The sequence below is a fragment of the Salvelinus namaycush genome, chromosome 19, assembly GCF_016432855.1.
Source record: "Salvelinus namaycush isolate Seneca chromosome 19, SaNama_1.0, whole genome shotgun sequence".
Lineage (NCBI taxonomy): Eukaryota > Metazoa > Chordata > Actinopteri > Salmoniformes > Salmonidae > Salvelinus > Salvelinus namaycush.
The window spans coordinates 7126118-7153898 of record NC_052325.1 but is presented as its reverse complement, the minus strand read 5'-3'; the positions used below and the strand labels follow the sequence as shown (position 1 = coordinate 7153898).

Genomic DNA, 27781 nt, shown 5'->3' with positions numbered 1-27781 from the left:
TTGGTTAAACTATCCCCAAATCAATTGAATTTCAACCCTCTGCATGCACAGTGCATTCTTCCATCACATGTACAGTGCACTCTTCCATCACATGTACAGCTGCTTCTCAAGATCTTGCACACTAATGAGATGCTATTGAGCCCACACTACCACACTGTCTGAGCCAAGGACTACATGCTTTCTGGTAAGTTTTGATTATAATACTGGGTGGGGTGAATATATTTTATATGACATACATTACTTTTTGTTAACTAGTAAATAGTAGCCTACAGCAAAGTGTGTTTAAATAATTTCTAACTTGTTAACAATTTCTGCTAGTTAGCTTTTGCTACCATGTGGGTTTTAGCTTGCTTGAGCCTGCTAACTGAGGAGTGTTAATTCACCTGTTTCCATACATGTTTCATTTTATAACATTTATCTTACAAAGGAGTTCTTTAATCTAACTGCTTAACGATTTATCTGGACATGGAATTGTATTTGTTGTTTTTTTACAATTTTTTAAATAATCTTTACAGGAAAATGCCACGGCCACTATCTGATGTGTGGAGTTATTTCACTGCAGCTAATGTAGAAGGAAAAGCTGTGTACATTTGCAAATACTGTGCCAAATCATATGTGAAGAATGCAACAAAGATGCAGAATCATCTGGCCAAGTGCATAAAATTCCCTGAGCGCTCACAACAAGCAACCTCTGACAAAAGTCCCTCTACTTCTTTTCGAGGTGAAAATGATGAATCAGACACCTTATCGATAGCAACAGCTCATGGTCCAGCCCTCCATCCAGACATGCTTTATCTACTCATTTGCTGGATGCAGAGTTCAACAGAGTTCAAGTGAAGGTCAAGCAAATCATAGAGAAAGCAGACTGTATTGCAATCATCTCTGATGGGTAGGCAAATGTTCATGGGCTAGGAATAACTAACTACATCATTTCCGCCCCTCAACCAGTATTCTACAAGAGCACAGACACAAGGGACAACAGACACACGGGTCTCTACATTGCAGATGAGCTGAAGGCAGTCATCAATGACCTTGGACCAGAGAAGGTATTTCCACTGGTGACAGACAATGCTGCGAACATGAAGGCTGCTTGGTCTAAAGTGGAGGAGTCCTATCCTCACATCACACCCATTGGCTGTGCTGTTCATGCATTGAATCTGCTCCTCAAGGACATCATGGCACTGAAAACAATGGATACACTCTACAACAGAGCCAAGGAAATGGTATGTGAAAGGTCATCAAGTTATAGCAGCAATCTATTCTTCAAAGTGAGAAGAATAAGAGCACCACATTGAAGCTGCCCAGCAATACACGTTGGGGTGGTGTTGTCATCATGTTTGACAGTCTCTTGGAGGGGAAGGAGTCTCTCCAAGAAATGGCCATATCACAGTCTGCCGATATGGACAGCCCCATCAAGAGGAACTACTGGGTGATGTATTTTGGGAGAGAGTGGTAAGCAGCCTGAAACCTATAGCAGTAGCCATTGCATGGATTGAGGGAGACAATGCCATCCTGTCTGATATTCAGACTCTGCTTGCAGATGTAAGAGAAGAAATCCATACTGCCCTGCCCACTTCAATGTTGTTCCAAGCAGAGGAAATTGCAGTCCTGAAATACATCAAAAAGTGTAAAGACTTCTGCCTGAAGCCCATACACGCCACAGCGTACATGTTGGACCCCAAGTATGCTGGCAAGAGCATCCTGTCTGATGCAGAGATCAGCAAGGCCTATGGTGTCATCACTACAGAGTCTCGCCACCTTGGCCTGGATGAGGGCAAGGTTTTTGGCAGTCTGGCGAAGTACACTTCCAAGCAAGGGCTTTGGGATGGAGATGCAATATGACAGTCGTGCCAACATATCTCATCAGCCACCTGGTGGAAGGGACTTTGTGGATCTGAGGTTCTTTCCCCTGTTGCCTCCATCATCCTCCAAATCCCACCAACATCAGCCGTCTCAGAGCGCAACTAGTTCTTGTTTGGAAACAAACACACCAAAGCACACAACAGGCTGACCAATACTGTCATGTTTTGTCTTTGATCATCATGTCTTGTCCCTGTGCTTCCCTCTGCTGGTCTTATTAGGTTCTTTCCCTCTTTCTATCCCTCTCTCTCCCCCTCCCTCTCTCCCTCTCTCGCTCTCTCTCTCTATCGTTCCGTTCCTGCTCCCAGCTGTTTCTCATTCTCCTTACGACCTCATTTACTCTTTCACACCTGTCCCCTATTTTGCCCTCTGATTAGAGTCCCTATTTCTTCCTCTGTTTTCCGCTTCTGTCCTTGTCGGATTCTTGTTTGATGTTTGCTGTTCTGTGTCCTTGTTCCGCCCTGTCGTGTTTTTGCCTTCTTCAGATGCTGCGTGTGAGCAGGTGTCTATGTCAGCTACGGCCTGTGCCTTCCTGAAGCGACCTGCAGTCTGTGGTCGCGTCTCCAGTCGTTCCTCTCTACTGACGAGAGGATTTCAGTTTCCTGTTTTGGATTTACCTTTGATAATATCCAGGAGAATCATTGTTTGTTTAATACTGGAATAAAGACTCTGTTTCTATTACGTCGCTTTTGGGTCCTCATTCACCAGCATAACAGAAGAATCCGACCAAGATGGACCCAGCGACTATGGATTCTCTCAACACTGCCGTCGAGTTCCAGGGAGCAATGCTCGGCAGACACGAGCAGGAATTGTTTGCTGCTCGTCATGCCGTTGAGACCCTGGCCGCTCAGGTCTCCGATCTCTCTGGACAGTTTCAGAGTCTTCGTCTCGTGCCACCAGCTACTTCCTGGTCTTCCGAGTCTCCGGAACCTAGGGTTAATAACCCACCATGTTACTCTGGGCAGCCCACTGAGTGTCGCTCCTTTCTCACCCAGTGTGATATTGTGTTCTCTCTCCAGCCCAACACGTACTCAAGAGAGAGAGCTCGGATCGCTTACGTCATATCACTCCTTACTGGTCGGGCTCGGGAGTGGGGCACAGCTATCTGGGAGGCAAGGGCTGAGTGTTCTAACGATTATCAGAACTTTAAAGAGGAGATGATACGGGTTTTTGATCGTTCAGTTTTTGGGAAGGAGGCTTCCAGGGCCCTGGCTTCCCTATGTCAAGGTGATCGATCCATAACGGATTACTCTATAGAGTTTCGCACTCTTGCTGCCTCCAGTGACTGGAACGAGCCGGCGTTGCTCGCTCGTTTTCTGGAGGGACTTCACGCTGAGGTTAAGGATGAGATTCTCTCCCGGGAGGTTCCTTCCAGCGTGGACTCTTTGATTGCACTCGCCATCCGCATAGAACGACGGATAGATCTTCGTCACCGAGCTCGTGGAAGAGAGCTCGCGTTAACGGTGCTTCCCCTCTCCGCATCTCAACCATCTCCTCCCACCGGCTCAGAGACTGAGCCCATGCAGCTGGGAGGTATTCGCATCTCGACTAAGGAGAGGGAACGGAGAATCACCAACCGCCTTTGCCTCTATTGCGGTTCTGCTGGACATTTTGTCATGTCCAGTAAAAGCCAGAGCTCATCAGTAAGCGGAGGGCTACTGGTGAGCGCTACTACTCAAGTCTCTCCATCAAGATCCTGTACTACCTTGTCGGTCCATCTACGCTGGACCGGTTCGGCTGCTTCCTGCAGTGCTTTGATAGACTCTGGGGCTGAGGGTTGTTTTATGGACGAAGCATGGGCTCGGAAACATGACATTCCTCTCAGACAGTTAGGGAAGCCCACGCCCATGTTCGCCTTAGATGGTAGTCTTCTCCCCAGTATCAGATGTGAGACACTACCTTTAACCCTCACAGTATCTGGTAACCACAGTGAGACCATTTCCTTTTTGATTTTTCGTTCACCTTTTACACCTGTTGTTTTGGGTCATCCCTGGCTAGTATGTCATAATCCTTCTATTAATTGGTCTAGTAATTCTATCCTATCCTGGAACGTTTCTTGTCATGTGAAGTGTTTAATGTCTGCTATCCCTCCTGTTTCTTCTGTCCCCTCTACTCAGGAGGAACCTGGTGATTTGACAGGAGTGCCGGAGGAATATCATGATCTACGCACGGTCTTCAGTCGGTCCAGAGCCAACTCTCTTCCTCCTCACCGGTCGTATGATTGTTGTATTGATCTCCTTCCGGGGACCACTCCCCCTCGGGGTAGACTATACTCTCTGTCGGCTCCCGAACGTAAGGCTCTCGAGGATTATCTGTCTGTTTCTCTCGACGCCGGTACCGTGGTGCCTTCTTCCTCTTCCGCCGGAGCGGGGTTTTTCTTTGTTAAGAAGAAGGACGGTACTCTGCGCCCCTGCGTGGATTATCGAGGGCTGAATGACATAACGGTTAAGAATCGTTATCCGCTTCCCCTTATGTCGTCAGCCTTCGAGATTCTGCAGGGAGCCAGGTGCTTTACTAAGTTGGACCTTCGTAACGCTTACCATCTCGTACGCATCAGAGAGGGGGACGAGTGGAAAACGGCGTTTAACACTCCGTTAGGGCATTTTGAATACCGGGTTCTGCCGTTCGGTCTCGCTAATGCTCCAGCTGTCTTTCAGGCATTAGTTAATGATGTACTGAGAGACATGCTGAACATCTTTGTTTTCGTTTACCTTGACGATATCCTGATTTTTTCACCGTCACTCGAGATTCATGTTCAGCACGTTCGACGTGTACTCCAGCGCCTTTTAGAGAATTGTCTCTACGTGAAGGCTGAGAAGTGCGCCTTTCATGTCTCCTCTGTCACATTTCTCGGTTCTGTTATTTCCGCTGAAGGCATTCAGATGGATCCCGCTAAGGTCCAGGCTGTCAGCGATTGGCCCGTTCCTAAGTCACGTGTCGAGTTGCAGCGCTTTCTCGGTTTCGCTAATTTCTATCGGCGTTTCATTCGTAATTTCGGTCAAGTGGCTGCCCCTCTCACAGCTCTGACTTCTGTCAAGACTTGCTTTAAGTGGTCCGGTTCCGCCCAGGGAGCTTTTGATCTCCTCAAGAAGCGTTTTACATCCGCCCCTATCCTTGTTACTCCTGACGTCACTAAACAATTCATTGTAGAGGTTGACGCTTCAGAGGTGGGCGTGGGAGCCATTCTGTCCCAGCGCTTCCATTCTGACGATAAGGTCCATCCTTGCGCTTACTTTTCTCATCGCCTGTCGCCATCGGAACGCAACTATGATGTGGGTAACCGCGAACTGCTCGCCATCCGCTTAGCCATAGGCGAATGGCGACAGTGGTTGGAGGGGGCGACCGTCCCTTTTGTCGTTTGGACTGACCATAAGAACCTTGAGTACATCCGTTCTGCCAAACGACTTAATGCACGTCAAGCTCGTTGGGCGTTGTTTTTCGCTCGTTTCGAGTTCGTGATTTCCTATCGCCCGGGAAATAAGAACACCAAGCCTGATGCCTTATCTCGTCTCTTTAGTTCTTCTGTGGCTTCTACCGACCCCGAGGGGATTCTCCCTGAAGGGCGTGTTGTCGGGTTGACTGTCTGGGGAATTGAGAGACAGGTAAAGCAAGCACTCACTCACACTGCGTCGCCGCGCGCTTGTCCTAGTAACCTTCTGTTCGTTCCTGTCTCTACTCGTCTGGCTGTTCTTCAGTGGGCTCATTCTGCCAAGTTAGCTGGCCACCCCGGCGTTCGGGGTACGCTTGCTTCTATTCGCCAGCGGTTTTGGTGGCCTACTCAGGAGCGGGACACGCGCCGTTTCGTGGCTGCTTGTTCGGACTGCGCGCAGACTAAGTCAGGTAACTCTCCTCCTGCCGGTCGTCTCAGACCGCTTCCCATTCCTTCTCGACCATGGTCTCACATCGCCTTAGACTTTATTACCGGTCTGCCTTCGTCTGCGGGGAAGACAGTGATTCTTACGGTTATCGATAGGTTCTCTAAGGCGGCACATTTCATTCCCCTCGCTAAGCTTCCTTCCGCTAAGGAGACGGCACAAATCATCATTGAGAATGTGTTCAGAATTCATGGCCTCCCGTTAGACGCCGTTTCAGACAGAGGCCCGCAATTCACGTCACAGTTTTGGAGGGAGTTCTGTCGTTTGATTGGTGCTTCCGTCAGTCTCTCTTCCGGGTTTCATCCCCAGTCTAACGGTCAAGCAGAAAGGGCCAATCAGTCGATTGGTCGCATATTACGCAGCCTTTCGTTTCGAAACCCTGCGTCTTGGGCAGAACAGCTCCCCTGGGCTGAGTACGCTCACAACTCGCTTCCTTCGTCTGCTACCGGGCTATCTCCGTTTCAGAGTAGTCTTGGGTACCAGCCTCCTCTGTTCTCGTCCCAGCTCGCCGAGTCCAGCGTTCCCTCCGCTCAGGCTTTTGTCCAACGTTGTGAGCGCACCTGGAGGAGGGTCAGGTCTGCACTTTGCCGTTACAGGGCGCAGACTGTGAGAGCCGCCAATAAACGTAGGATTAAGAGTCCTAGGTATTGTCGCGGTCAGAGAGTGTGGCTTTCCACTCGTAACCTTCCCCTTACGACAGCTTCTCGCAAGTTGACTCCGCGGTTCATTGGTCCGTTCCGTGTCTCTCAGGTCGTCAATCCTGTCGCTGTGCGACTGCTTCTTCCGCGACATCTTCGTCGCGTCCACCCTGTCTTCCATGTCTCCTGTGTCAAGCCTTTTCTTCGCGCCCCCGTTCGTCTTCCCTCCCCCCCCCCCGTCCTTGTCGAGGGCGCACCTATTTACAAGGTACGGAGGATCATGGACATGCGTTCTCGGGGACGTGGTCACCAGTACTTAGTGGATTGGGAGGGTTACGGTCCTGAGGAGAGGAGTTGGGTTCCATCTCGGGACGTGCTGGACCGTTCGTTGATTGATGATTTCCTTCGTTGCCGCCAGGGTTCCTCCTCGAGTGCGCCAGGAGGCGCTCGGTGAGTGGGGGGGTACTGTCATGTTTTGTCTTTGATCATCATGTCTTGTCCCTGTGCTTCCCTCTGCTGGTCTTATTAGGTTCTTTCCCTCTTTCTATCCCTCTCTCTCCCCCTCCCTCTCTCCCTCTCTCGCTCTCTCTCTCTATCGTTCCGTTCCTGCTCCCAGCTGTTTCTCATTCTCCTTACGACCTCATTTACTCTTTCACACCTGTCCCCTATTTTGCCCTCTGATTAGAGTCCCTATTTCTTCCTCTGTTTTCCGCTTCTGTCCTTGTCGGATTCTTGTTTGATGTTTGCTGTTCTGTGTCCTTGTTCCGCCCTGTCGTGTTTTTGCCTTCTTCAGATGCTGCGTGTGAGCAGGTGTCTATGTCAGCTACGGCCTGTGCCTTCCTGAAGCGACCTGCAGTCTGTGGTCGCGTCTCCAGTCGTTCCTCTCTACTGACGAGAGGATTTCAGTTTCCTGTTTTGGATTTACCTTTGATAATATCCAGGAGAATCATTGTTTGTTTAATACTGGAATAAAGACTCTGTTTCTATTACGTCGCTTTTGGGTCCTCATTCACCAGCATAACAAATACAATGGTTGAAAAATTGGTGGCCATCCGGGCAAATTTGAGGCTTTTTGAGCCTGACAACAAGCCATCCTCAACAAGGTTGAAAAGTGACAGTGACGATGAGGCCTCAGAGTCTGATGTTCAAGAGGTGGACATTCAGGGGGTCCAGGGAGAAGACATGGAAGCCTGAGAGGAAGACAAGCAAAGCTTTAGTTTCTAGACTATCATTTTACAGATGTATGTTGAAAATGTTTTTTGGGAGATACGATGGATCATTGGGGATCATTCAATATTCCTTTTTGTTCAGTGAAATCATCCCATGTGAAGAGTCAACTCATTTAATTAAAGTTCAATTCGTAACTAAATAATAAAATAAAAAATCTATTGGAAGGAATTAATCATTTGCAATTATGTCTACTTATGATAAGGTAAATGGTTTATGTTTCTGTCTCCATGTGATATGGTAAATATATCCAATGCAAAAAGCATCTACATTTAAATGGTATTAATATGAATTTGCATATATTTCCGTTAATTCCCATATATTCCCGTTAATTCCCATGGGAAGTTTCCACCTCTGAATATTCCCCAAAATGTGCAACTCAAATTACTACTTTATATGTTGTTGAGGCACATGCCTTATTAAAATGATATTCTATGTGGATCGAGGGGTCCAGAGAGAGAGAGAGAGAGAAGGGGGAAAACACAGAGAGAGACAGGCAGAGTTTTATTTGTATTTACTTTTCTGCTCTTTTGCACACCAGTATTTCTACTTGCACATCATCATCTGTACATCTATCACTCCAGTGTTAATTTGCTAAATTGTAATTACTTCGGTACTATGGCCTATTTATTGCCTTACCTCACGCCATTTGCACATACTGAATATAGACTTTCTTTTTTCTATTGTGTTATTGACTGTACGCTTGTTTATTCCATGTGTAACTCTGTGTTTTTGTTTGTGTCACACTGATTTGCTTTATCTTGGCCAGATCGCAGTTGTAAATGAGAACTTGTTCTCAACTAGCTTACCTGGTTAAATAAAGGTGAACAAAAAGAAGAGTGACAGGCAGAGAGAGAGCGACAGAAAGACAGACAGTGAGATAAGGACAGGGAGAGAGTTAGAGGGAGACGGAGTTGAGGGAGAGAGAAAGAAAGAAAAAGTGAGAGAGACAGAAAAAGTGAGAGAGACAGAGAAGGAGGGAGAGAGACAGAGAAAACAGAGAAGGAGGGAGAGAGACAGAGAAGGAGGGAGAGAGACAGAGAAGGAGGGAGAGATACAGAGAAAACAGAGAAGGAGGGAGAGAGACAGAGAAGGAGGGAGAGAGACAGAAGGAGGGAGAGAGACAGAGAAAACAGAGAAGGAGGGAGAGAGACAGAGAAGGAGGGAGAGAGACAGAGAAAACAGAAAAGGAGGGAGAGAGACAGAGAAGGAGGGAGAGAGACAGAGAAAACAGAAAAGGAGGGAGAGAGACAAAGAAGGAGGGAGAGAGACAGAGAAAACAGAGAAAGAGAGAGAGAGAGAGAGGAGGGAGAGAGACAGAGAAAACAGAAAAGGAGGGAGAGAGACAGAGAAGGAGGGAGAGAGACAGAGAAAACAGAGAAGGAGGGAGAGAGACAGAGAAGGAGGGAGAGAGACAGAGAAAACAGAGAAGGAGGGAGAGAGACAGAGAAGGAGGGAGAGAGACAGAGAAAACAGAGAAAGAGAGAGAGAGACAGAGAAGGAGGGAGAGAGACAGAGAAAACAGAAAAGGAGGGAGAGAGACAGAGAAGGAGGGAGAGAGACAGAGAAAACAGAGAAAGAGAGAGAGGAGGGAGAGAGACAGAGAAAACAGAAAAGGAGGGAGAGAGACAGAGAAGGAGGGAGAGAGACAGAGAAGGAGGGAGAGAGACAGAGAAAACAGAGGAGGGAGAGAGACAGAGAAGGAGGGAGAGAGACAGAGAAAACAGAGAAAGAGAGAGAGATACAGAGAAGGAGGGAGAGAGACAGAGAAAACAGAAAAGGAGGGAGAGAGAAAGAGAAGGAGGGAGAGAGACAGAGAAAACAGAGAAAGAGAGAGAGAGAGAGAGAGAGGAGGGAGAGAGACAGAGAAAACAGAAAAGGAGGGAGAGAGACAGAGAAGGAGGGGGAGAGAGAGAGAAAACAGAGAAAGGGAGAGAGAGAGAGAGGAGGGAGAGAGACAGAGAAAACAGAAAAGGAGGGAGAGAGACAGAGAAGGAGGGAGAGAGACAGAGAAAACAGAGGAGGGAGAGAGACAGAGAAAACAGAGGAGGGAGAGAGACAGAGAAGGAGGGAGAGAGACAGAGAAGGAGGGAGAGAGACAGAGAAGGAGGGAGAGAGACAGAGAAGGAGGGAGAGAGACAGAAAACAGAGAAGGAGGGAGAGAGACAGAAGGAGGGAGAGAGACAGAGAAAACAGAGAAGGAGAGAGAGAGACAGAGAAGGAGGGAGAGAGACAGAGAAGGAGGGAGAGAGACAGAGAAGGAGGGAGAGAGACAGAAAACAGAGAAGGAGGGAGAGAGACAGAGAAGGAGGGAGAGAGACAGAGAAAACAGAGAAGGAGGGAGAGAGACAGAGAAGGAGGGAGAGAGACAGAGAAAACAGAGAGAGAGAGAAAGAGAGAGAGAGAGAAGGAGGGAGAGAGACAGAGAAGGAGGGAGAGAGACAGAGAAAACAGAGAAAGAGAGAGAGAGAGTAAAGAAGTGGCACAGGGGTTGTCGTAGCATTTCAGCATTAGGGCTATTTGGGATTAACATGTGTCCATGTCACGGGGGCTGTGTGGGAGGAGACATGGTTCAATAGACCCTAGAATTATGTAGGAGGAGTATCCCTCTAAGACAGGGTGAGAAGGCGTGGGTGGAAATGGTTCAGATAGTCAGATTATCGGTCATGGCCCTTTGTCCTACTGCTACTGGAACATCAACTAGAAACCCTCTTCTATCATTGATCTGTGTGTTCATAATGGGATTTCAGTGAGGATCATGCATCAAAGCACTTGAGGTTCTGCATCCTTATTCTCTAGATGTATTTTTTATGAATCTTCCTCTTTTCTGTCATTTCCCATCTTCCACTTTCTCCTTCCCACTATATTTCTCGCCCCCCTTGCTCCAATTTCAACGCTCCCACTCTTCACTAGCCTTGGCTATTCCTCTATTGCTGGTTGTTGTGTCTGCTCTGTCTACCTTGGACCAAACATGTGTATGTGGAACATGCAGTGGGTATAAATTATTGTCTTCCTGTCGCCTCGGACACATTGAGGTAGAGAGACATACAGAATGAGAGAGAGAGAGAGAGAGAGAAGGGGGAGAGAGGCAGGGGATAAGGAGACATACAGAGAGAGAGAGAGAGACACGCAGAGAGAAAGAGAGAGTCTACACACTAACCAGACCATGCTCCAATGGGACTAGTCCTGCCTGTCTGCCTCACTCTGCCCCTGGGGACTTTATGGAAGAGGACAGATAGACTTAGCTGGAAACAGTGAGTTCTTTCTGATGTCATTCAGGCAGAATAGAAAGGTGCCATCAGATGAATGGATGGAAGGATGAAGAGATGGCGAGATTAAGAGATGGAGGATTGGAGGGATGAAGAGATGGAGGAATGAAGAGATGGAGAGATGAAAGATGAAGGGTTGGAGAGATGGATTTCAAATATATCAATACTTGGAAAGGTGCCCTTTTTCAAATATACTGTCTTATCCCAGTCTCCACCATTTGGTGACTGTTAAATCCCTCTGTACTGATCTGTCATGTATTATCCGTCATGTATTATCTGTCATGTATTATCTGACATGTATTATCCGTCATGTATTATCCGTCATGTATTATCCGTCATGTATTATCCGTCATGTATTATCTGTCATGTATTATCTGACATGTATTATCCGTCATGTATTATCTGTCATGTATTATCTGACATGTATTATCTGTCATGTATTATCTGACATGTATTATCTGTCATGTATTATCTGTCATGTAAAGAAACGTCCTCTCACTGTCAACTGCGTTCATTTTCAGCAAACTTAACATGTGTAAATATTTGTATGAACATAAAAAGATTCAACAACTGAGACATAAACTGAACAAGTTCCACAGACATGTGACTAACAGAAATGGAATAATGTGTCCCTGGACAAGGGGGGGTGGGGTTAAAATCAAAAGTAACAGTCAGTATCTGTTGTGGCCGCCAGCTGCATTAAGTACTGCAGTGCATCTTCTCCTCATGGACTGCATCAGATTTGCCAGTTCTTGCTGTGAGATGTTACCCCACTATTCCACCAAGGCACCTGCAAGTTCCCGGACATTTCTGGGGGGAATGACCCTCACCATTTGATCCCAGACGTGCTCAATGGGATTGAGATCTAGGCTCTTCTCTGGCCATGGCAGAACACTGATATTCCTGTCTTGCAGGAAATCACGCAAAGAACGAGCAGTATGGCTGGTGGCATTGTCATGCTGGAGGGTCATGTCAGGATGTCTTCCCTGTAACGCACAGCGTTGAGATTGTCTGCAATGACAACAAGCTCAGTCCGATGATGTTGTGACACACCGCCCCAGACCATGACGGACCCTCCACCTCCAAATCCATCCCGCTCCAGAGTACAGGCCTCGGTGTAACGCCCATTCCTTCGACGATAAACGCGAATCCGACCATCACCCCTGGTGAGACAAAACCGCGACTCCTTAGTGAAGAGCACTTTTTGCCAGTCCTAACTGGTCCAGTGACAGTGGGTTTGTACCCATAGGCGACGTTGTTGCCGGTGATGTCTGGTGAGGACCTGCCTTACAACAGGCCTACAAGCCCTCAGGCCAGCCTCTCTCAGCCTATTGCGGACAGTCTGAACACTGATGGAGGGATTGTGCGTTCCTAGTGTAACTCGGGCAGTTGTTGTTGCCATCCTGTACCTGTCCCGCAGGTGTGATGTTCAGGTGTACCGATCCTGTGCAGGTGTTGTTACACGTGGTCTGCCACTGTGAGGACGATGAGCTGTCCGTCCTGTCTCCCTGTAGCGCTGTCTTAGGCGTCTCACAGTACGGACATTGCAATTTATTGCCCTGGCCACATCTGCAGTCCTCATGCCTCCTTGCAGCATGCCTAAGGCACGTTCATACAGATGAGCAGAGACCCTGGGCATCTTTCCTTCGGTGTTCAGTCAGTAGAAAGGCCTCTTTAGTGTCCTAAGTTTTCATAATTGTGACTTTAATTGCCTACCGTCTGTAAGCTGTTAGTGTCTTAACGACCGTTCCACAGGTGCATGTTCATTAATTGTTTATGGTTCATTGAACAAGCATGGGAAACAGTGTTTAAACCCTTTACAATGAAGATCTGTGAAGTTATTTGGATTTTTACGAATTATCTTTGAAAGACAAGGTCCTGAAAAAGGGACGTTTCTTTTTTTGCTGAGTTTATTATCCGTCATGTATTACCCGTCATGTATTACCCGTCGTGTATTACCCGTCGTGTATTACCCGTCGTGTATTATCCGTCGTGTATTATCCGTCGTGTATTATCCGTCGTGTATTATCCGTCGTGTATTTTCCGTCGTGTATTATCCGTCATGTATTATCCGTCATGTATTATCCATCATGAATTATCCGTCGTGTATTATCCATCATGAATTATCCGTCATGAATTATCCGTCATGTATTATCCGTCGTGTATTATCCGTCGTGTATTATCCATCATGTATTATCCGTCATGTATTATCTTTAATGTATTATCTGTCATGTACTGTATCTGTTGGTCTTTTGTAGCTCAGTTGGTAGAGCATGACGCTTGTAATGCCAGAGTAGTGGGTTCGTTTCCCGGGACCACCCATATATAAAATGCACGCATGACTGAAAGTTGCTTTGGATAAAAGCATCTGCTAAATGGGATATACATATTATACTGGACTTCCTCTACTCAGGATCAAAGGTTGAAGGGGGTCTTCCCATGAGAACAGCTTAGTGACCCCTCAACCAGACATGTTGGTCAACATCAGTTTATAATAGTATAGTGGCCTGGAGTGTATAATATACAGTATATTATAAACTGAGTGGTTTGAGCCCTGAATTCTGATTGGCTGAAAGACATGGTATATCAGACCGTAGACCACGGGTATGACAAAATGTTTAGTTTTGCTGCTCTAATTACCTTGGTAACCAGTTTATAATAACAATAAGGCACCTCGGGGGTTTTTGGTGTATTGCCATTATACCACGGCTAAGGGCTGTATCCAGGCACTCCGCGTTGCGTTGAGGAGAAGAACAGCCCTTAGGTGTGGTATATTGGCCATATACCACACTTCCTCTGGCCGTATTGCTTAAATATAATATGGTGGTCATGCTCTCGTAGGATCCCAGTCACTGATTCCGCTCTGTGTCTCACTCTTAGAGGCTCATCTAACTCAGTCTTAGAGGCCCATCCCCTGCCCTCTAACTCACTCTTAGAGGTTCATCCCCTGCTTTCCGATCTCTCGATCTCCTCTCCCTGTGTCACAGTCTTAGAAGCTCATCCCCTGGCCATTCCTGTCCTCTGTCTCGGTCCTACACAGCCCAATCTAATTTCCTGTGGGATCGGCATTAAAGCTTACAGACCGGCTCCACCACAGAGCTGTGAGAATGAGAAATACAGGCTCTTTCTACCGTTGCTCCTTTTCCCCTAATACCACAAGACTGACTAAATATGCTTTCCGAGGAGGCTGTGGTGGTGGTTTGGCCCATAGAGTGTTTTAGATGATGAATGTGTGTCATAGATCCACATGTCAGGGTCTCTAAAGGTCAGGTGGTATTGGAATGATGACTAATTAGAGCTGTGACAGCTGCGAGGGGATATGTGTGTGTGTGTGTTTGTTTGTGTGTGTATGTGTGTGTTAGAGGTTGTGTGAGTGTGTGAATGTGTGTTAGAGGTTGTGTGTGTGTGTGTTAGAGGTTGTGTGAGTGTGTGCGTGTGTGTGTGTGTGTTAGAGGTTGTGTGTGTGTGTGTGTGTGTGTGTGTGTGTGTGTGTGTGTGTGTGTGTGTGTGTGTGTTAGAGTTTGTTTGTGTGTATGTATGTGTGTGTGTGTTAGAGGTTGTGTGTGTGTGTGTGTGTGTGTGTGTGTGTGTGTGTGTGTGTGTGTGTGTGTGTGTGTGTGTGTGTGTGTGTGTTAGAGGTTGTGTGTGTGTGTGTGTGTGTGTGTGTGTGTGTGTGTGTGTGTGTGTGTGTGTGTGTGTGTGTGTGTGTGTGTGTGTGTGTATGTGTGTGTGTGTGTGTGTGTGTATGTATGTGTGTGTGTGTGTGTGTTAGAGGTTGTGTGAGTGAGAGGGTTTTTATCTCCAAACGCCAAGCTCCCGGACTATATCTCTAATCACGGCACACACATCAATACGCAGGCAGGTGAGCCACATTGCAGCTCAGAGATGAATAATGGATGGATATGACATTATTAAAACACTTGGGTTATTCATCCAAAGCTGTACGTAGAGGCAGGCAGAGTGAAGTAGAGAACACCATACATCTAGCCAGGTCTGAGGGGAGGAAAAAGGGTTAACACAGAGGTAGAGAGGAGACAGAGGAGGTAAAGGGTTAACACAGAGGTAGAGAGGAGACAGGGGAGGTAAAGGGTTAGCACAGAGGTAGAGAGGAGACAGGGGAGGTAAAGGGTTAACACAGAGGTAGAGAGGAGACAGGGGAGGTAAAGGGTTAGCACAGAGGTAGAGAGGAGACAGGGGAGGTAAAGGGTTAGCACAGAGGTAGAGAGGAGACAGGGGAGGTAAAGATTAACACAGAGGTAGAGAGGAGACAGGGGAGGTAAAGGGTTAACACAGAGGTAGAGAGGAGACAGATGAGGTAAAGGGTTAGCACAGAGGTAGAGAGGAGACAGGGGAGGTAAAGGGTTAGCACAGAGGTAGAGAGGAGACAGGGGAGGTAAAGGGTTAACACAGAGGTAGAGAGGAGATGGGAGGTAAAGAGTTAACACAGAGGTAGAGACGAGACAAAGGAGGTAAAGGGTTAACACAGAGGTAGAGAGGATACAGAGGAGGTAAAGGGTTAACACAGAGGTAGAGAGGAGACGGGAGGTAAAGAGTTAACACAGAGGTAGAGAGGAGACAGGGGAGGTAAAGGGTTAACACAGAGGTAGAGAGGAGACAGAGGAGGTAAAGGGTTAACACAGAGGTAGAGAGGAGACAGAGGAGGTAAAGGGTTAACACAGAGGTAGAGAGGAGACAGAGGAGGTAAAGGGTTAACACAGAGGTAGAGAGGAGACAGAGGAGGTAAAGGGTTAACACAGAGGTAGAGAGGAGACAGGGGAGGTAAAAGATTAACACAGACACAGATGGACACACACAAGCACAGGTGTACATTTTCATCATTTATTTAGTGCAATGAAACAAAGAGCCCCCCAATTACGTATGGGAAGCCATTATGACCTGAGGCCACTACTACTGATAATCATTATCCATACTGTAAACATGTACACAGGAGAACGGCTCATAATAACATCCGGAACGGAGCAAATGGAATGGCATCAATGACCTGGAAACCCTGTGTTTGATGTATTTGATACCGTTCCACTGATTCCGCTCCAGTCATTACCACGAGCCCGTTCTCCCCAATAAAAGGTCCCACCAACCTCCTGTGATGTACGCAATATACCTGAATAATTTAACTGAGCTGTTTAATGACTGCATCCAACCTACACACATAAATAACCACCGTACACACCATCTCCACTGCCGACCCTTTCATGTTCTTTTATGATATGAGACACTAATAGGCTCATATAAAATGTCTGATGTTGGAATAATTACAAAAACTCAGTCTAAAGCACAGACTGCCTGTGATGGTTTCAAAGAGACTAGCAGGTGTGTGTGTGTGTGTGTGTGTGTGTGTGTGTGTGTGTGTGTGTGTGTGTGTGTGTGTGTGTGTGTGTGTGTGTGTTCCCTCCCACCCCTCAGGTAAGGGGGACCTGATCGGCAGTGACTCCCTGACCAAGAAGCAGGTGATTAAGACCAATGCCAACGTGAAGGCTCTGACCTACTGTGACCTGCAGTACATCAGTCTGAAGGGACTGAGGGAGGTTCTCCAGCTCTACCCAGAGTACGCCCAGAAGTTCATCTCTGAGATACAACATGATCTGACCTATAACCTCAGAGAGGGTCACGGAGCTGACGTGAGTCGAACTGCAACGCAGGCATGCATACGCTGCTAAACACACACACACACACATGCAGTAAAAACATGCACACACACACACACACACACACGTGCACACACACACACACACATGCACACAGACACTAGTACATTGTTAATTGTAATATTTCCCTCAATCAAAAGAAAAGTCATTACATTAATTCATTACACCAGCCTACAGCTCTACCTGGTTTGTTTGATCAATAGAGTGAGGAGGGACGGGTTCGTCTGTGTGAGAGTGGTGAGACCAGTAACAAAATGGAGACCCTCTCGTCTCTGTGTGAGAGTGGTGAGACCAGTAACAAAATGGAGACCCTCTCGTCTCTGTGTGAGAGTGGTGATACCAGTAACAAAATGGAGACCCTCTCGTCTCTGTGTGAGAGTGGTGAGACCAGTAACAAAATGGAGACCCTCTCGTCTCTGTGTGAGAGTGGTGATACCAGTAACAAAATGGAGACCCTCTCGTCTCTGTGTGAGAGTGGTGAGACCAGTAACAAAATGGAGTCCCTCTCGTCTCTGTGTGAGAGTGGTGAGACCAGTAACAAAATGGAGACCCTCTCGTCTCTGTGTGAGAGTGGTGATACCAGTAACAAAATGGGGTCCCTCTCTTGTCTCTGTGTGAGAGTGGTGAGACCAGTAACAAAATGGAGTCTCTCTTGTCTCTGTGTGAGAGTGATGAGACCAGAAACAAAATGGAGACCCTCTCGTCTCTGTGTGAGAGTGGTGAGACCAGTAACAAAATGGAGTCCCTCTCGTCTCTGTGTGAGAGTGGTGAGACCAGTAACAAAATGGAGACCCTCTCGTCTCTGTGTGAGAGTGGTGATACCAGTAACAAAATGGGGTCCCTCTCTTGTCTCTGTGTGAGAGTGGTGAGACCAGTAACAAAATGGAGACCCTCTCGTCTGTGTGAGAGTGGTGAGACCAGTAACAAAATGGGGTCCCTCTCTTGTCTCTGTGTGAGAGTGGTGAGACCAGTAACAAAATGGGGTCCCTCTCTTGTCTCTGTGTGAGAGTGGTGATACCAGTAACCAAATGGGGTCCCTCTTGTCTCTGTGTGAGAGTGGTGATACCAGTAACAAAATGGGGTCCCTCTCTTGTCTCTGTGTGAGAGTGGTGAGACCAGTAACAAAATGGAGTCTCTCTCTCATCTCTGTGTGAGAGTGGCGATACCAGTAACAAAATGGGGTCCCTCTCTTGTCTCTGTGTGAGAGTGGTGATACCAGTAACAAATTGGAGTCCCTCTCTTGTCTCTGTGTGAGAGTGGTGAGACCAGTAACAAAATGGAGTCCCTCTCGTCTCTGTGTGAGAGTGGTGAGATCAGTAACAAAATGGAGTCCCTCTCTTGTCTCTGTGTGAGAGTGGTGATACCAGTAACAAAATGGGGTCCCTCTCGTCTCTGTGTGAGAGTGGTGATACCAGTAACAAAATGGAGTCCCTCTTGTCTCTGTGTGAGAGTGGTGAGACCAGTAACAAAATGGAGTCCCTCTTGTCTCTGTGTGAGAGTGGTGATACCAGTAACAAAATGGGGTCCCTCTCTTGTCTCTGTGTGAGAGTGGTGATACCAGTAACAAAATGGGGTCCCTCTCTTGTCTCTGTGTGAGAGTGGTGATACCAGTAACAAAATGGGGTCCCTCTCTTGTCTCTGTGTGAGAGTGGTGATACCAGTAACAAAATGGAGTCCCTCTCTTGTCTCTGTTATTTCCTAGTGCTGCAGTATAAAGCTCTGAAGGGCTTGGTTCTGATCTAGCCTGAGGGTACATTCACCTTCAAAGGGCACATCATGCACTGTATGCATAAACACTACTCACCCTAGCTCAGGCTCTCGCTTCTTAAAAACACATCCACCCTTCCGTACACACACACTTGGCTGGCTGTATGCAGCAGAGTCAAACTCAACGAGACAGGAATAGCAGCGTGCAGCGTTTTGGAGTGTGTGCTGGAGCTAAAAATAGCACGGGGGAAGGCAGGGGCTCTCCCTGACTGGCTGTGTCCCCACAGCTCCTGCTAAATTTGGATGCTGCCTGATAAAAATAGCCCAGACAGCAAGGAGGAGAGAGAGAGGATGGGGAAGAGGAGGAGGAGCATAGGGGAGGACGCGCTCCTGCCCCAACTGCCCTCATATCACTCTGCCTCCTCCCTTCACAGTAACATGTTTATTTCTAGCTCCCACTTTCTAATGTCTAATCTAACCTCAGAGCCCCAGAGGAAAGTAGCGGCTGCTTCACTGTGCAGGTGTGTGTGTACATGTGCCTGTGCGTGTGTGTGTGTGTTTACATGTGCCTGTGCGTGTGTACATGTGCCCATGTGTGTGTACATGTGCCCATGTGTGTGTGTGTGTGTTTACATGTGCCCATGTGTGTGTGTGTGTGTTTACATGTGCCCGTGTGTGTGTGTGTGTGTGTGTGTGTGTGTGTGTGTGTGTGTGTGTGTGTGTGTGTGTGTGTGTGTGTGTGTGTGTGTGTGTGTGTGTGTGTGTGTGTGTGTGTGTGTGTGCGCATTGACTCACCTTCAAGTAATGATGGACTGTCGTTTCTCTTTGCTTATTTGAGCTGATCTTGCCATAATATGGACTTGGTATTTAACAGATAGGGCTATCTTCTGTATACCACCCTTACCTTGTCACAACAGAACTGATTGGCTCAAACGCATTAAGAAGGAAAGAGATTCCACAAATGAACTTTTAACAAGGCACACCTGTTAATTGAAATGCATTCCAGGTGACCATCTCATGAAACTGGTTGAGAGAATGCCAAGAGTGTTCAAAACTGTCATCAAGGCAAAGGGTGGTAACTTTGAAGAATCTCAAATCTAAAATACATTTTAATTTGTTCAACACTTTTTTGGTTACTACATGATTCCATATGTGTTATTTCATAGTTTTGATGTCTTCACTATTATTTGACATTGTAGAAAATAGTAAAAAATTAAGAAAAACCCTTGATTGAGTAGGTTTGTCCAAACTTTTGAATTGTACTGTACATGTGTTTGTTTATGTCTCAGATAGCATCAATAATGCAGCCAGGGGTGTGGACTGTTGTCCAAATGTGCTTCTTAGACTGTTTGTTATGTATGTAAAACCCAGCACAGGGAGTGGAGAACAGAACAGAAAGCCAAGACAAGACAAACCAAAAACAACAACAGCCTTCAGTGACGCTCTTCTTATTCTCATCAAACAATTACTGCAGAAACACCACCTCAGTCTGAACACTGATAGTCTACCAGAATACGATGTGCACTTTGCACCTGTTTAGATTAGGGGGTAGTGCCGGAGGGAGGAGGGTTTGGGAAAATAGCTTTTTTTAACAGCAATAAATGTATTCCCTCCCCACTGTCTCTGCCGATTCACTTACTTCTGACTGACAGTCTCATGACACAGGAGCTGGAGGGAACACTAACACAATGTTCTGGGTCTCATGACACAGGAGCTGGAGGGAACACTAACACAATGTTCTGAGAACACCAGTCAGCCCTGTTCACACTGTAGTGCACGTGTAGACACACCAACACAAACGCACACACTCACTCACACGTTTGCTTCCACTTCAGCATGCTTTGCAGCCATGGACGTATAGATTACACCCCCGCACAGTGAAGCAGCCCCTGCTTGCCTCTTGGGCTCTGAGCTAAGATTAGGAAGTGGGAACTAAACATAGACACGCTACTGTGAAGAGAGGAGACAGACTGATATGAGGAGAGCGGGGGAGGACAGGAGGGGAAAAAGAGTGCTGATCAGAGAGAGAGAGGGAGAAAAGAGAGAGAGTGAGGGAGAAGAGAGAGAGAGACGTGTACATTTCCTCAGTGAAAACAATGTACTGAGCAAATGTAAAATTGTCTGTTTAACAAATTACCGTACTACAGACCACAAATTCACCCTACACACCCTAAATGACAAACAAACAAACCAAAACAAAGGCAAAGTCTTCTCATGCTTTGTTGACTTCAAAAACGCTTTTGACTCAATTTGGCATGAAGGTCTGCTATACAAATTGATGGAAAGTGGTGTTCGGGAAAAAACATACAATATTATAAAAGACATGTACACAAACAACAAGTGTGCGTTTAAAATTGGCAAAAAACACACATTTCTTTCCACAGGGCCATGGGGTGAGACAGGGGTGCAGCTTAAACCCCACCCTCTTCTACATATCAACAAATTGGCAAGGGCACTAGAACAGTCTGCAGCACCTGGCCTCACCCTACTAGAATCTGACGTCAAATGTCTACTGATGATCTGGTGCTTCTGTCCCCAACCAAGGAGGGCATACAACAGCACCTAGATCTTCTGCCTAGATTCTGTCAGACCTGGGACCTGACAGTAAATCTCAGTAAGACCAAAATAATGGTGTTCCAAAAAAAGTTCAGTTGACAGGACCACAAATACAAATTCCATCTAGACACTGTTAACCTAGAGCACACAAAAAACGATACATACCTCAGCCTAAACATCAGTGCCACAGGTAACTTCCACAAAGCTGTGAACGATCTGAGAGACAAGGCAAGAAGGGCATTTTATGCCATCAAAAGGAACATAAAATTCGACATACCAATTAGGATCTGGATAAAAATACTTGAAACAGTAATAGAACCCATTGCTCTTTATGGTTGTGAGGTATTGGGTTCGCTCACCAACCAAGAATTCACAAAATGGGACAAACACCAAATTGAGACTCTGCATGGAGAATTCTGCAAAACATATCCTCCGTGTACAACGTAAAACACCAAATAATGCATGCAGAGCAGAATTAGGCCGATACCCGCAAATGATCAAAATCCAGAAAAGAGCGGTTAAATTCCACAACCACCTAAAAGGAATCGATTCCCAAACCTTCCATAACAAAGCCATCACCTGGAGAAGAGTCCCCTAAGCAACCTGGGGTTCTGTTCACAAACACAAACCCCACTGAGCCCCAGGACAACAACACAATCATGAGAAAACAAAAAGAGAATTATTTGACACATTGGAAGAATTAACAAAAAAAACAGAACAAAGTAGAATGCTATTTGGCCCTAAACAGAGAGTACACAGTGGCAGAATACCTGACCACTGTGGCTGACCCACAATTAAGGAAAGCTTTGACTATGTACAGACTCAGTGAGCATAGCCTTGCTATTGAGAAAGCCTGTCTTCTCTTGAGAGCCAGGTCTGCCTACGGTGGCCTATGTGCGCACTGCCCACAAAATGAGGTGGAAACTGAGCTGCACTTCCTAACCTCCTGCCAAATGTATGACCATATTAGAGACAGATATTTCCCTCAGATTACACAGATCCAACAAAGAATTTGAAAACAAATCTGATTTTGATAAACTCCCATATCTACTGGGTGAAATACCACAGTGTGCCATCACAGCAGCAATATTTCTGACCTGTTGCCACAAGAAAAGGGCAACCAGTGAAAAACAAACACCATTGTAAATACAACCCATATTAATGTTTATTTATTTTCCCTTTTGTACTTTAAGTAATTTGCAAATGTCTATTATTTTGGAACTTGTGTGAGTGTAATATTTACTGTTTATTTCACTTTTGTTTATCCATTTCACTTGCTTTGGCAATGTAAACACGTTTCCTATGCCAATAAAGCCCCTTGAATTGAATTGAGAGAGAATAAAGCCCCTTGAATTGAATTGAGAGAGAATAAAGCCCCTTGAATTGAATTGAGAGAGATCATAAAGCCAATTGAATTGAATTGAGAGAGACAGAGTGAGAGAGAGAGAAATAGCCAGTTCAGGACTTTGATGAGGAATGTGGTAAGAGAACTGCACTTGTGATTGATTTGTAATTTTATCAGTCGCTTTTGAATTTCATTTGTTGTAATGTGAAATTGTAAATGGTTTGTGTCATGTTGATCAATGGGTTTCCCCTGGTTAAATAAAGGTTAAATGAATAAAACAATAAGAGTATTTGATCAAAGTGAAAGCAGAGAGAAGAGTAGAAAACAGAGAAGAGAGAGAAAGGGGTGTGGGCTTGTCCACATGGTGAAATATCACACCCATTCATTATCCCATTTAATGAAGAGATCTATGGACATGTCATATGGATTCATTATCCCATTTAATGAAGAGGTCTATGGACATGTCATATGGATTCATTATCTCATTTACTGAAGAGGTCTATGGACATGTCATATGGATTCATTATCTCATTTAATGAAGAGGTCTATGGACATGTCATATGGATTCATTATCTCATTTAATGAAGAGGTCTATGGACATGTCATATGGATTCATTATCTCATTTACTGAAGAGGTCTATGGACATGTCATATGGATTCATTATCTCATTTACTGAAGAGGCCTATGGACATGTCATATGGATTCATTATCTCATTTACTGAAGAGGTCTATGGACATGTCATATGGATTCATTATCTCATTTACTGAAGAGGTCTATGGACATGTCATATGGATTCATTATCTCATTTACTGAAGAGGTCTATGGACATGTCATATGGATTCAGGTACAAGCTCTCTGTTTAGATAGTGGATGAGATATACCTTACACACACACACACACACACACACACACACACACACACACACACACACACACACACACACACACACACACACACACACACACACACACACACACACACACACACACACACACACACACACGACTGGCACCACCTGGCATCTGTAAGGTCAGAACAATTAAACACAGCCTCTCTCTCCCTCCCTCCCCTCCCCTTTTAGTAATGTGTTGTAGCAGGTGTTCCCTGTGGTCTAAGACTAGTAGATTTAGCTTGTCCTTTCAACACAACGCCTTCTCATGTAATCTCATAGCCCGCTAATTCCCGCTTTGTTTGGCTCCTCGGCTTTTAGAAATCATGTTTGTCTCTGAGAACATTGTTGTATTATTAATTTGACGTTGGGTGAGAGGGGTAGGGGAGGGCTGGGGGAGAGGGGCAGGGTGAGAGGGGTAGGGGAGGGCTGGGTGAGAGGGTTGGGAGAGGGCTGGGTGAGGATGGTAGTGGAGGGCTGGGTGAGGGTGGTAGTGGAGGACTGGGTGAGGATGGTAGTGGAGGACTGGGTGAGGATGGTAGTGGAGGGCTGGGTGAGGGTGGTAGTGAAGGACTGGGTGAGGATGGTAGGGGCAGGGATGAATGAGAGGGGTAGGGGCAGGGATGGATGGAAGTGTGTGTGTGAGGAATGGATATATCATAAACTCATAGAGAGAAGCTGGGACTAGAGTGGTACAAGTCTGCCTCCCACTGGTACTGTGGTGTTACTGCACCTTCTCTAGGCTACTGTGGTCTTGTGTTGTGGATCGTTATCATTCACCACTCAACCTTGCCTCTAGCCTGGTCTGAAAAAACACATCTAGCCCCTTCCCCTTCTCCTAAAGCCTATTCCTAAAGCCTAACTCTGGAGAAAAATCTGAAGGAATTAGATATTATTTAGTTTACACCTATCTGATGCTTTCGTATAGTTGAATGTGCTCTGGACACCATATGTGAACTGATTGCCTCCCATTTATCTTCAGAGCTCGTGCTGCTAGGCGACCTAAACTGGAACATGCTTAACTCCCCAGCCATCCTACAATCTAAGCTTGATGCCCTCAATCTCACACAAATTATCAATGAACCTATCAGGTACAACCTCAAAGCCGTAAACACGGGCACCCTCATAGATATCATCCTAAACAACTTGCCCTCTAAATACACCTCTGCTGTTTTCAACCAAGATCTCAGCAATCACTGCCTCATTGCCTGCGTCCGTAATGGGTCTGCGATCAAACGACCACCCCTCATCACTGTCAAACGCTCCCTGAAACACTTCAGCGAGCAGGCCTTTCTAATCGACCTGGCCCATAGAGTAGAGGATGCCGTTAGTAGAGGATGCCTGGTTATTTTTTTTAAATGCCTTCCTCACCATCTTAAATAAGCATGCCCCATTCAAGAAATTTAGAACCAGGAACAAATTCTTGGACCGACTCTCTTCTCTGTATACATCAATGATGTCGCTCTTGCTGCTGGTGAGTCTCTGATCCACCTCTACGCAGACAACACCATTCTGTATACTTCTGGCCCTTCTTTGGACACTGTGTTAACAACCCTCCAGACGAGTTTCAATGCCATACAACTCTCCTTCCGTGGCCTCCAATTGCTCTTAAATACAAGGAAAACTAAATACATGCTCTTCAACCGATCGCTGCCTGCACCTGCTCGCCCGTCCAGCATCACTACTCTGGACGGTTCTGACTTAGAATATGTGGACAACTACAAATACCTAGGTGTCTGGTTAGACTGTAAACTCTCCTTCCAGACTCACATCAAACATCTCCAATCCAAAGTTAAATCTAGAATTGGCTTCCTATTTCGCAACAAAGCATCCTTCACTCATGCTGCCAAACATACCCTTGTAAAACTGACCATCCTACCGATCCTCGACTTCGGCGATGTCATTTACAAAATAGCCTCCAACACTCTACTCAATAAATTGGATGCAGTCTATCACAGTGCCATCCGTTTTGTCACCAAAGCCCCATATACTACCCACCACTGCGACCTGTACGCTCTCGTTGGCTGGCCCTCGCTTCATACTCGTCGCCAAACCCACTGGCTCCAGGTCATCTACAAGACCCTGCTAGGTAAAGTCCCCCCTTATCTCAGCTCGCTGGTCACCATAGCAGCACCCACCTGTAGCACGCGCTCCAGCAGGTATATCTCTCTGGTCACCCCCAAAACCAATTCTTCCTTTGGCCGCCTCTCCTTCCAGTTCTCTGCTGCCAATGACTGGAATGAACTACAAAAATCTCTGAAACTGGAAACACTTATCTCCCTCACTAGCTTTAAGCACCAGCTGTCAGAGCAGCTCACAAATTACTGCACCTGTACATAGCCCATCTACAATTTAGCCCAAACAACTACCTCTCCGCCTACTGTATTTATTTATTTTGCTCCTTTGCACCCCATTATTTCTATCTCTACTTTGCACATTCTTCCACTGCAAATCTACCATTCCAGTGCTTTACTTGCTATATTGTATTTACTTCGCCACCATTGCCTTTTTTTTGCCTTTACCTCCCTTATCTCACCTCATTTGCTCACATTGTATATACTTATTTTTTTCTACTGTATTATTGACTGTATGTTTGTTTTACTCCATGTGTAACTCTGTGTTGTTGTATGTGTCGAACTGCTTTGCTTTATCTTGGCCAGGTCGCAATTGTAAATGAGAACTTGTTCTCAACTTGCCTACCTGGTTAAATAAAGGTTAAATAAAATAAAAAATGTACCCTAATCACTTCTCTCTCTCCCCCTCCCTCCCTCTTGGTTGCTCTCCCCCTCCCATTCCCTCACTCTCTCTCTCTCTCTCCCCATGTATCTCTCCACAGGTGGACTGGGAGAGTAATGGAAGTCTGGTGAAGAAGCTGTCTTCCATTAAGGAAGATGAGGAGGGTGATGAAGAGCAGAGCTCTGTGTCGCGTGCCCCCCGTTCCCCTCGACGTCTGACCAGGGTTCTCAACTCGCCCCTGCGTTCGCCCCTGCTGCACCCTCGACCCTTCCGCCCCCCCCCAGAACACACCCACCCACCCACCCTGCAGATACCTGTGGTCAGCTTCAGCAGTGTGCCACTGGAGCTTAGTCCAAGGTAGGAAAAACACACACTTAGTCATTCTACACACACACACACACACACACACACAAATCACGCATGCACGCACACAAAGTTTTGCAACATATGGGTCGTTCCACGAAAATATACATTTTTCACCAATATTGAATTTAAAAATCCTGTTATATTAAATGAAGTGCCCTTTAATATAGATCATATGGAGAATTCAATCAAATCAGATTTTTTTATATGAATAAAGGCTTGCTAAAGTGCTAAAATTCTGCATTTTGTCATGTCCCTCCGTCAACCCTGTTTCACTTCTAGGAAGATTTCAACCCACTTAATCAAAAAATCTCCCCAACGTCATTGTAAAGTCCTAGTTATTCTGTTGCTTTGACAAAGTCATGTCTGAAGATGCTTTATTTCATGTGATTAGTGATTAATGTCTGTCCCTCATTTTAAGGTCAACCCTGTTACCTGAACTGAACTCGGTTCAATATGGTGAAACTCTTCCTTTAAAAAATAGAAATGGGACATCTAGTAGTGAAATCACAGTGTAAAAGCAGGGGAGCTGGTTCTACTCTTTTTGGCCATTTTCTGGTGTCTTGTTCCACATAACAAACTTCTATTCCCTCTGTAACAAGAGGATTTATGGCTGATTTAAGATTAAATCCTCAACCATGTTACAGTCAACCCTGATACGGTCAACCCTGCACTTAATATAGTATTGTTTGTATTTAACATCTCGAGATGGGAAATTTAGTTTTTTATGTTCTTTATGATAGAATGTTAAAATGAGGTGAAATCAAAAGAAAATTTGTTGCAAGTTACACTCAAAAGGCACTGAATTTGTGAAACGACCCATTTAGAGTGGAGTAGAGAGGAGGAGAAATGGAAATGGGAGAGAAAAAGGGATGAGGAAGCAGGGCTTAAATTGATGGAGCTCAACTTCCTCCACAACAATGTTGGTGTGTTTATTGATCTTTATTCCCCTCTCTCACTCTCTCACTCTCTCTCTCTCTCTTTCTAGGTTTGTGGATGGTATTGAGACAGAGAGCAGTGTGAACTCATCCCAGAAGTTTGAGTTTAGCTCCAGGCTGGTACACAGTGGTCAACCATCCCCAGGACTAGGTAATACAAAGTTTTGTAGCGATTCCTATGTTGTTGATGTAAAGAATATTTGTTGGTCCGTGGTGTGTAATGAGCAACCCGACGCTGCACTTGACACATTTATGAAATTGCTTATCCCAATTACTAATAAGCATGCAACAATTAAGACAATGAGTGAAGAGGAATTGAACAACTGTGTGGTTGAGAGGGATGAGGCAAAATAAATGGCAAATAGGTCTGGCTGTACAACCGATTAGCAAACATACTGCAAATTGAGAAATCATGTGACTAAACTGAATAAAAAGAAGAAGAAACTACACTCTGAAACAAAGATAAATGACAAAGAATGATAGTAAAAAGCTTTGGAGCACCTTAAATGAAATGTTGGCCAAAAGGAAAACTCAGCTCCTTCATTCATAGAATCAGAGTGCTCATTCATCACAAAACCCACTGATATTGACCACTACTTTAGATGAGCAAGATGAGCAAACTTAGGCATGACATGCCAGCAACAAACGCTGACACTACACATCCAAGTATATCTGACCAAATTAAGAAAGACAAGCATTGTAATTTTGA

At 45.8% G+C, this 27781-nt stretch overlaps 1 protein-coding gene across 1 annotated transcript in view; it reads left to right on the top strand.

Annotated features, from left to right (window-relative positions):
• The window catches only part of LOC120063662 (potassium voltage-gated channel subfamily H member 8-like), a 193344-nt gene extending 175066 nt beyond the window's left edge, over positions 1–18278 (top strand). Inside the window, exons 13-16 of the mRNA XM_039013958.1 lie at positions 16294–16529; positions 16739–17158; positions 17203–17359; positions 18238–18278. Of these exons, the coding sequence (XP_038869886.1) occupies positions 16294–16529; positions 16739–17158; positions 17203–17359; positions 18238–18278 (854 nt within the window). The remainder of the gene's footprint in view (positions 1–16293; positions 16530–16738; positions 17159–17202; positions 17360–18237) is intronic.
• Positions 18279–27781: the final 9503 nt, after the last annotated feature.